At 56.2% G+C, this 10,000-nt stretch overlaps 3 protein-coding genes across 3 annotated transcripts in view; 2 read left to right on the plus strand and 1 right to left on the minus strand.

Moving 5' to 3' along the window:
* Nucleotides 1-2,941, plus strand: part of PTSG_04204 (uncharacterized protein) — a 5,678-nt gene extending 2,737 nt beyond the window's left edge. Inside the window, exons 5-12 of the mRNA XM_004995043.1 lie at nt 399-515; nt 759-900; nt 1,088-1,157; nt 1,370-1,508; nt 1,665-1,756; nt 1,927-2,023; nt 2,219-2,282; nt 2,461-2,941. Of these exons, the coding sequence (XP_004995100.1) occupies nt 399-515; nt 759-900; nt 1,088-1,157; nt 1,370-1,508; nt 1,665-1,756; nt 1,927-2,023; nt 2,219-2,282; nt 2,461-2,645 (906 nt within the window). The 3' untranslated portion in view covers nt 2,646-2,941. The remainder of the gene's footprint in view (nt 1-398; nt 516-758; nt 901-1,087; nt 1,158-1,369; nt 1,509-1,664; nt 1,757-1,926; nt 2,024-2,218; nt 2,283-2,460) is intronic.
* PTSG_04205 (Klhl20 protein) lies at nt 2,705-7,010 on the minus strand. Its single transcript, XM_004995044.1, has 5 exons — nt 6,082-7,010; nt 5,709-5,802; nt 5,296-5,485; nt 5,052-5,147; nt 2,705-4,768 (listed from the first exon to the last, which is right to left on the minus strand). The coding sequence occupies exons 1-5, from the start codon at nt 6,824-6,826 to the stop codon at nt 3,293-3,295; spliced, it is 2,601 nt and encodes an 866-aa protein (XP_004995101.1). The 5' UTR covers nt 6,827-7,010; the 3' UTR covers nt 2,705-3,292.
* An 880-nt stretch (nt 7,011-7,890) lies between these two features.
* PTSG_04206 (uncharacterized protein) overlaps nt 7,891-10,000 on the plus strand; it is a 6,560-nt gene continuing 4,450 nt past the window's right edge. The window contains exons 1-4 of the mRNA XM_004995045.1: nt 7,891-8,712; nt 9,113-9,444; nt 9,619-9,710; nt 9,941-10,000. The exon at nt 9,941-10,000 is cut by the window's right edge and continues 5 nt beyond it. Coding sequence (XP_004995102.1) covers nt 8,673-8,712; nt 9,113-9,444; nt 9,619-9,710; nt 9,941-10,000 — 524 coding nt within the window. The 5' untranslated portion in view covers nt 7,891-8,672. The remainder of the gene's footprint in view (nt 8,713-9,112; nt 9,445-9,618; nt 9,711-9,940) is intronic.

Below are 10,000 nucleotides of genomic sequence, written 5' to 3' on the forward strand. Positions count from 1 at the left end.
AAAGCTAACAGAAGCATAAATAAAGATGAAGCGGGAACGGAAGCGAAGTGAAGAGGGCGCCGTCACAAACTTCAGGTGAACGGAGGGGGCGAATGGTGTGGGGGGCGAGGACTGCAACACACCCCCAGCCCCGTTAACACGATCAGGAAACACGCAAGAACAACATCAACAGCCCGCATCCCCCCACACGCCCCCCCATCACCATCACCTCCATCACCTCACACGCACCACCATCACCATCACCACCATCACCTCACACGCACCACCATCACCATCACCACCATCACCTCACACGCACCACCATCACCATCACCACCATCACCTCACACGCACCACCATCACCATCACCACCATCACCTCACACGCACCACCACCACCATCACCACCAACTGCGTCAGTGCCGTAATTGGACTGGTGATGGCTGCGAGCCAACAGGGGTGCACGCCGAGAACTCGAACCGTGACATCTGTATGAAGCGATCAAGAGACAGCGGACACACCTGGTCCCCGCTGAAGGTAACCGCGGTGGTCTAGTCATGCATACGCCCTCAAATCGCCTTTGCGTCCTTGATTGCATGCACGAATTCACACACGGAGATACAGACATATGCAGCCACACTGAAAGCTCCGCACACGATAGACACAAACACCGACACAGACACCCTTGCATCTCATCCGCACATCCCGACTCCCCTCTCTCTGTCTCTGTCTCTGTCTCTGTCTCTGTCTCTGTCTCTGTCTCTGTCTCTGTCCTGTCAGGTGATTCTTCGCAACGCCGCACAGCCAACAGCCGTGTTTGACACTGTTCACAACCAGACGGTTCTCAACTACATTCAGTTGCAGCCGGCATCCAATCTGCAAGTCGTGTCGTTTGACAACGGCAACACCTGGTCCACACCACGTACGTCCACCACACACATGAACATGTACTCACACTCCACAGCATCAACCAATCTCCTACCCATGTGCCACACTGCGTGCCTATCACAAATGGCCAAATCACAAACATCACCAATCACCACCAACTGTCACCAACGGTCACCAATTATCCAATCAAAACCGATTGTCACCTACCGTCACGACGATAGTGCATCTTGATGCGTTCCTCGGCGGCGCAGCGCCGTCCGATGTCGGCCCAGGCGTTGGTCTCCAGCTCAAGTCAGTTACAGCCATATACTTATTGTCAGTGCCATGCAGCGCTTTTCACTGTCCTCGCTGCACTGATGAGCACGCTTACGTGAAGTGCATTCTCTTCACAACAGACACGCACATGCACACACACATGCACACACACACGTACATGCATACATGCTCACAATCCACGAACACGCATTTACTTATACACCCACACACCTTTATGTGCTGGTTAGGAGCAATGTGTCTGGCCACGCAGGTCGGTTGCTGTTCATCGGCCACCATGGCGCATATCAGTTTGATTCCGTCTGGTTCAGTGATGACGGCGGGCACATGTATTCCCTCGCGCAGACCAACTTTACCCACATGGACGAGGTGTGTGTGTGTGTGTGTGTGTGTGTGTGTGTGTGTGGGGGGGGGGATGGCAGGCCGTGTTTTAGGTGTTTTCGGACCGTTCCACGTTGCGATGATTCACCGTGCACTACTTGTTTCTTTCTCTTCTTCTTCTTTCTTGTGGTGTTTGCCGAGAAGGCGCAGCTTGTGGAGTTGCCTGATGGGCGTGTGCTTGCGAATATGCGCAACAACCACATCAACAAGTGCTCCTGTCGCGGCGTTGCCATCAGGTGCACACGGTGCTGCTGATTATTGCTGTCCGTTGCGTTTGCTGTTTGTCCGTTTACTGCGGTGGTCTGTCCTGCTTTGTCGCCAACCTGACACACACACACACACACACACACACACGCTTACACACACACACACTCACACACACACAAACGCATTGATGTCTTGTCAGTGATGATGGCGGCACGACATTTGGCCCGGTGTCATTTGCGCCGCAGCTCATCTCGCCCGTTTGTCAGGCGACCATCCTCACCGGCAACGACAACAAGGTGTGTGCTCATGTGTTTTTTCATGTGTGCAGTGCTCATGTGTTTTGTTGCGTGTGCACATGTTTGTGCTCGCAAGTCCTTTGTGATTGCATATGCCATGTGGGGGTCACGACACGCGGTCACGCTGTCAGCATCGATCGTTGTCGCGTTAACTCCCACCCTCCTCTTCTCGTTCCATTTCGCCACAACTACCAGGTGTACTTTGTCAACCCAGCGTCCACATCCGAGCGTGTGAATGGCGTTCTTCGCCAATCATCAGGTTAACTGACAGTACTGCTGTCACACACAACTCTCGCGTTGTCAATCCCTTGACAGCTTTTTCAGCTTGGTGACACATTGTGGTGGAGGTTGTACTGCGTCGCGCGTGCTTGGTTGTTGAGATTCTGTTCCTACCTTCACACCCACACCCACACCCACACATGTATTTCCCACATTAGACGGCATTCATTGGGACAAACAACGTACGGTGTATGCGGGTGCGTTTGCGTACTCATGTCTGTCGCTGCTCCCCAACAACAATGCCACGCACCTCGGCCTGTTGTTTGAGACAGCCATGCTGCACGGGTGCGAGGGACCAAGCTGCCGCACTGTGTTTGCTGCAGTCGCCACATCCAACTTTTGAGCGTCCCCACATGCACATCCACCGCTCGTTCCCATTTGACTTGAGTGCGGCTGTGTTCACCCTGTACTGTTGTGTGCACGAAACGCACAGCAGCGTGTGCATCACATCACATGTCCGTGCTTGCTTGGCCTGCACTGGGCTTCGATTGTCACAACCCTCACCACAAGGAAGGTTTCAACACGTTCTGGCCGCAAGTTGCTCGTTATATGTGGAATGTAATCGTGATGGTGTTACAAACGCAGTCTCTCCGCAAACAGTTCAGCTGTTGCACGGCACACACATAAACAAGCCACAAGACTGAATGGCTCAACTGAACACGCAATGGGGGAAGGAGGAGGAGAGAAACATGAATATGAAAAGGGGCACATACCCACTCGGTGGCTGCAAGCACCACGTCAGAATGCGAGAATAACTTGGTGATGCACAAGGGGAGAGGGGAGCAAATACAGCCTGGCAATCAGGGCGTAAACCAGTTGTAGAATTGTGTTCCTTTGCACGTGTCACGTCAGAGAGATAAATCACGGCTGAATCATCACCACCAACATCATCGACAGCACCACCACAGACAAAAACCACTTTTATCATCATCATCATCATCATCATCATCATCATCATCATCATCATCATCATCATCATCATCACCGGCATCATGCGCCCATGGACTGAACAACACCGGAGCCTGGGTAGGCGCGGCGGGCCGTCATGTCTGCCACAGGCTCCCACGTCTGCGTGTTGATGTCAAAACGCTCCACAACCTTGAGCCTGTTGGCGGTGTGCCCCTTGTGTGACTCATCCGTCTGGCTGCCGCCAATGGCATAAATCTTTCCACCAAGCAGCGAGCACGTGAGGCCCTGGCGCGAGTGCTGCATGGAGGGCAGCTCTTCCCACGTGTTGGTCGCCGGCGTGTAGCAGAACACCGTGTTGAGACACACGGGCCCGGACCGCTGGCCGACCCTCGTGTCGGCGCCACCAATCACAAAGATGCAGCCATCAGCAACCGTACACCCAAAGTCGCGGCGCGGCAGCGGCAGGGGTGCAACCTCCACCCACTTGTCCGTGGCTGCATCGTACCGCTCCACGCTGCTGAGCACCTGCCCAAACGCGTCGACGCCCCCAATCGCATACACCTTTCCGCGCAGCACGGCGCACTGGTGGCGGCCGCGGGCGGTGGACAGGTTGGCCGACGCCTGCGTCCACTGCGCCTTGATGTTGGACGAGAAGTGGCGGGCAGGGTCGAGAGGGTACTCGAACACGCGGTTCGACACGCGCTCCGCCTTCCCGTCGCTGCCAGCCTCGTAACAGCCGCCAATCAGCAACATCTTCCCGCGCACGACGGCAAACCCGGCCGCAAACACGGACACGGGCAGCAGCATGTCGACAGCCTCCTGCCACGTCTGCCGCGACGCGTTGAAGTTGCCAACCACGCCATCGGGGCGCTCGTTGCGGCCGCCAAGCACATACAGGTTGTGGCCGTGTGTGAGCACGCCAGAGTGCGAGCGGTCCCAGAACATGTCGCTGAGCGGCTCCCACTCGTCTGTGTCGGGGTTGTACGCCTCGGCCGTGCGCAGGTACTTATAGGGTGCTGTGTCGTCAAAGCCACCAACCACAACCAGCTTCTCCAGGGACGCGTCGCTGCCGGTCAAGCCGCCCACTGCTGTCGTGCGTGTTGAAGGGGCGATGCTTGGTGATGCCCGCACGAGCGAGTTGCTGCCGCTGTGAGTGGACGGTGCGCCCACCTTGGCCAGTGCCGTTGAAGTGATTTCCTGCACGTCATCGTCGGTTGACGCAGCAGAGCTTGGGCCCGCCTCCAGTGCACGCGTGGCACCGTCGGCATCGCTGTTGCTGTTGGTATTGCTGTCGCCGTTGCCGTGGGTGAGCTGCTTGTGCTCGCGTTGCGGTTTGAGCGGGTGGGTGGGCCCGGCGAGAGCAAGCGGCGTGATGCAATACTGTTCTGGCGCCACAAACACGTGGAGGAGACCGTAGTACTCGAGTTCGCGCTGGAAGTGCGGGTTGCCGAGTGGGAGGTTGGGTGGGTAGTTTGGCTCGCGAAGAGCGTCCAGAATGAGCTGGAACCACCGCGGGTTTCGGTCGAGGAAGGGGTTTCCCTCCGGATCGCGCGCAACCTTCACAAGGAGGCAGGCAAGGAGCCAAAAGGGGTGTTGGGGGGGGGGGCGAGAAGGGAAAGTGTCACATGTGTGTGTGTGCGTGTGTGTGTGTGTGTGTGTGTGTGTGTGTGTGTGTGTGTGTGTGTGTGAGTGAAAGTGTGAGCGTGGTCGTGTGTTGGAGTGGGGGCAAGCAGATACTACTGCCAAATGTGTGTTTCTCGGCGTTGAGCTGTGGACAGGAAAGGGAGTAACATGAGAACGCACGGTTGTGTGTCACGCACGACAGACTTGATGAACTTACAGGTGCATTGGGAATGGCGATGAGGGAGAGAAGACTGCCGGGAACACGGTTGAGGGTGGACTGTGTGGTGGCAAACACCGTGCCGCCCACGTTCAACTGCACCAGTCAATGCACATGAGAGATGGTGTGAGTCACAGAGGTGGCAGATTTGGTGTGATTCGTAGTTGGCAGATGGCAAGCCCTGTGTGAGCATGCATCACCTGATACAACAAGAACAACAAGAACAACACCACCAATGACGTACGCGAATGATTTGGCCGGCGAGACCAAGTGCCTGGGTGCTGGCATCGTTGCTGTCTCCACTGCTCGTGGCGGCTGCTCGAGCAAGGCGAGACGACATCTCTGTCAACAGCTTCTGGCACACACTAGTGGCGTAATTGGACGCGTTGAGCGCCGCAGATGCGGAAGCCATCGCGATGATCTCCTGCTTGTCCCTGCGGTGTTAAATTGCGCGACAAAAATTGGTGGGTGCACGTGAGCAGGCGTTCAGAAGCATTGTTTACACTTGAAGCACATCCAGGTTAACGATGACTTGCATTACGACGTGGCGTCACACCCGCACCTCTCCTAACAACACAGCATCGTGACACCGCCTGCAGGCCGCGTAGACCTTAGCTTTGCCAAGGACCGAGCAAAACATCGCACGCTCTGACTAACCGTGGCGAGAGGCGAGTAACACCCTCTGGTGCAGCAGCGGACGGCTTGCCAGACAGGGCGGGGTGCTCGGCCGATGACGCGCGAGAAGGTGCGCCTGCAACAAAGACAGCACGAGGAGGGGTGAGTGAGGATACGATCACATACATCGATGCACGTGGAAACACATGTGCATGTGTGTAAAGGTGCGTGCGTGCGTGCGTGCGTGCGTTTTGTTTGTCGCAAGTGAATTTGTGCGTCGATGGCACACGACACATGGTGCACAAACCCCTGCAGACAGACAGACAGGCATCTCGCCAGTGCGGCCACATCACTACTACCGTCGAGCACCGGCTCCCTGTGATCACCCCTTGTCAAGAATGTTGCAGAGACACACCTGGCTCGAGTTTGGCGCGCTTTGAAGCCTGCTGTTGAGGTTGCAGGTTGGGCATCTTGGTCGCTGGGGCAGGCTTGGAGACGGTCGTTGGTTTTGGCGTGGTTGCTGCCACAGACTGTTGTTGGAGTCGCTGCTGTTTCTGTTGCTGTTTCTGGGAGATACGTGCGGCGGACATCTTCTGCTGCACGGGCTGCGACTTGGAAAGTGGTTGCGACATTGGCTGTTGTTGTTGTTGTTGTTGTTGTTGTTGTTGTTGTTGTTGTTGGAGTTGCTGCTGCTGTTGCAGATGTTGAATCTGCTGCAGTTGCTGCTGCTGTTGTTGGAGCATGGCAGCCTGTTGCCTGAGCATTGGGTTGTAAAGGGAGGCGGCGTATGCTGGGTTGAACTGGGCGCGTGGGTCCATCATCATGGACACGGATGGGTCGGATGAAGCGGCTGTGAAGTGTGGCAGAGGTGGCATGGTTGCCGATGTCGCAGCCATGGCAGGCATGCCGAGGGGAAGGCCAGGCGCAAGCGTGACAGCAGATAGGCCTGGGTGTGTCGATGGTATGGCCATGTCCATGCCTGAGCCATTCTTGGGTTTGCGTCTGCTCACAACACCCGCAGTGCCAGGAATGGTGGAAACAACACCCGTGGTGACGGCGGGACTGGCCTTGTCGCGCGGTTGATCAGGGCCAGCCTTCGTCTCGGCTGAGCCCATGACGCCGGCTGTTGTGGGCATGACTGGTGGTGGGCCGTTGCTCATACCGAACGTTGGGGGTGGTTGCAAGTAGGGTGGAAACGTGTGCGGGAGTAGAAAGTGCTGCAGCTGTTCCTGCTGATATTCCTGGATGAGCTGGTTGAGAGCTGTTGGATCGAACAAGTCGTTAGCTGCTGCTGTTGTTGCTGCTGCTGCTGCTGCTGCTGTTGTTGTTGTTGTTGTTGTTGTTGAAGGGTGGGCCTGGTGAAGCCGCAGCCGCTGCTGCTGAGGCAACTGCGAGTGCTGTGTGGAGGCAGTGGCGGTCGGCTGACTCTGTACTTGTGTGCGCTGTGTTTGGCGGGGTTTGGTGTGCTTCTGACGGTGGGGCTGGTCCTGGCCTGGCGCTGTGCTTCCTGTGCTGCTGATCTTGCTCTCGGGCGCGCTCGTGTTTGTTGCTGCCTTGGCGACTGCACTCATGGTACGTGTCAATACCCAGCAGGGGTTGTTGTTACGTGAGGAGGTGTGTGAATGTGCACGGAAGAAGGCGTGATATCAGAAGAAGCGATGTGAGGGGGGGGGGGGTTTGTATGCGGTGGGGGCTGTTTGGATGCTGTTATTGCATATCGGGTGATGGAAAATGCAAACGAAGATGGTGGTGAATCGCGCAGTGTGCGGCTGAGCGGCAAGATGGACGCAACCAGGGAGACAACAACCACAGATCAAAAGGCCGAGATGCTACATGATGCGAGGACTTCTTACGGATCAGACGAATAGAGGGACGCAACAAGAAGGCGGGCGAGCAACGATGGAGTGAAGAACACCCAGCCAGGACTTGGCACACGCGATGAGAACAGAAAGATCACCAGAGTCAACAGAGCCGCACGCCATCCAAGTGTGCAGCGTGCATGCGCTGTCATCACTTCCTCTCGCCAACCAAACGGACTCTTCATGAAGTGCTTCGCAACACACTTCGCGACGCAGAATCCCCAGACGCCCACAACAGCTGATGTCAGCAAAATTTGAGGCGAGGAGACTGAAGTCAGTACGGCAATGGTACGACACGACATATAAAGGCATCACCTGACCAACGAATCATGAACGAGGCAGCGGAGACGTCAACACGTAACGGTTTTGCTCTTGCCTTTTTGTTTGTGTTTGTTTGGCCGTGCGCGGTTTGGATGAATGCGGTCGGTTTGTGGGTGGGTGAGGCGCGTTGCTGCAGCGATGGCTGGCTGGGTTGCCGCACGTGCGACGTGAACAAGACCCATCCCTATCCATGGTGGGCTGGATGGCGGTTGTGCTGGGGCAAGGCGTGGTGTTGAAGACATCACATCATGAGAGAACCGCTGTACACAGCACAGTTAAGTGTAATAACATTGTCTTACACACGCCGCACCTCCGCATCAACGTTGGCGCACCCACCTTGGCTGCTCTGAGTTGGCCGTTTCGGTTTCATTCCTCAGTACGCACTTTCACACCCGCGCACCCGCACACCCGCTCTTACGCACGAGCACAACGGGCGTTTGCGCTCTTCTTCCTCTTGCTGTCGCTCGCGCACAACAATCCCACCCAAACCCACACCCAAACCCAAACACCTTCAAAGGCCAGTGGCGGCTGGTTGTTGCTGTTTGTTGCCGTTGTTTGTGATGTGAGTGTGAGGCAAACAACACAGCGCGCGCCTCAGCATCCCTGGAACGTCACGTCACGACGGTTATAGCAACTCCAACCCGAATTCCAGCCCACCCAGCCTGCATCCGTCCGCCGCCACCACCGTCTTCATCATCATCAGCAGCAGCAGCACCAATCAACCTTTCGTTCGCGCACCCAATTCAAGACGAAACCAACCAAGCAGCAGCAAGAGTGAAAGCAAGCAAGCAAGCAAACAACCAGCGGGTGCTCTTGCCGTCGCAGCATGTCGCTCATTTGTTCCCACCCCGTGCCCACAGCAGTCCGTAAGTACATGCTGTATTCCCCGTCACTGCTTTTCTCTTGTGCACTGCTTTGCTGTGTTGGCGTTTGTTGCTGTGTTGTGTGTGTGGTGATGAAAGTGTGTGGTAGGGGTCTGATTCTGTTTGTCATTACATGACGTGCGCGCGCGCCGTCTTGCATCCTGTGTCTGTATCTGCACGAGCACATGCACACTCAGGCACACAAACCTGCTCGACGTCCCTCCTTCTTTCTTCATCCCCATCACCCATACACACACACACACACACACACACACACACACACACACACACACACACACACACACACACACACACACACACACACACACACACACTTGATTGCCCGCATATTCTGTTGCCCGCTTCTCACACTTTACCTTCTCACACGCGCAAACACGTACAGGAATGCTTGGTGCAAACGAGACGAGTGCCACCCTCATTGGCAGGGGCGGCGCCGCGAGCAGGCGCATGCGTCGCGCCATCTCCTCTGCCTGGTCCAAGCGTCCCAGCCTTCGCCGACGCTCGCACTCATCGGGCAGCAGCAGCAGCAGCAGCAGCAGCAGCAGAACCAGCAGCGTCAGCAGTGGCGCCGGTGTTGCAGATGGGCAGGGCAGGTATCACGGGGATGACGTGTCAATGGCCCTGTCCCAACTCCGCTCCAAGGCCGAGCACACCCATGGCGAAGAAACAGACCTTGACTTCGACCTCAGCGACGCTCGCACCATCGTCCTCAACGTGAGGCGTGTGTGTGTGTGTGCCTGTGTAAATGTATGCTCTTGTCTTGGTTCATCTTGGTGCCTTTAAAAGTCGTCGCACACCTGCCCGAGGAGGCTGCTTGTGCCACTGCTCATCTTTTTCCTCACTCGCTCGCCCTCCTTGTAATTTTATCACGGAACTGAACAACACCAGGACGAGTGCATGGTTGAGATGATCTTTTCGTCCCTGGACACGCCATCCCTCGCAAAGGCCGCGCGCGTCTGTCGCCGCTGGGCCTATGCACGGTACTCATCACACCATCACCTGTTGTGTGCGTGCATGCGTGTGTTGTCCGGTGTTATGTGCACGTGTGCGTGTGTGGTGGTACATGCGTGGTGGCTTGGGTGGTGTTCTGTGTGTATTGTGTAATGTTTTGTGTTTGGCATGTGTATGTGTGTGCTCAGGCATTTGTTTTGCCTTTCAAACTCACGCTTCGGCGTCCAAACAACGCTGCTCCCGTCTCGTTGGCTGATAGGTGGGAGTGCCTCAATCTCAGAAACTGCCGTCACATTCCCTGGAAAGCCTTGCAACAGGT

The sequence above is a fragment of the Salpingoeca rosetta genome (assembly GCF_000188695.1).
Source record: "Salpingoeca rosetta unplaced genomic scaffold supercont1.9, whole genome shotgun sequence".
NCBI lineage: Eukaryota > Choanoflagellata > Craspedida > Salpingoecidae > Salpingoeca > Salpingoeca rosetta.

Coding starts and splice junctions, on each gene's coding strand:
- PTSG_04205 (XM_004995044.1), bottom strand. CDS start 6,826: ATGAGCAACGGCCCACCACCAGTCATGCCCACAACAGCCGGCGTCATG. Junction 5,803..6,081: donor GCGCGCCAAACTCGAGCCAG/GTGTGTCTCTGC, acceptor TCTTTGTTGCAG/GCGCACCTTCTCGCGCGTCA. Junction 5,486..5,708: donor GTTACTCGCCTCTCGCCACG/GTTAGTCAGAGC, acceptor TTAACACCGCAG/GGACAAGCAGGAGATCATCG.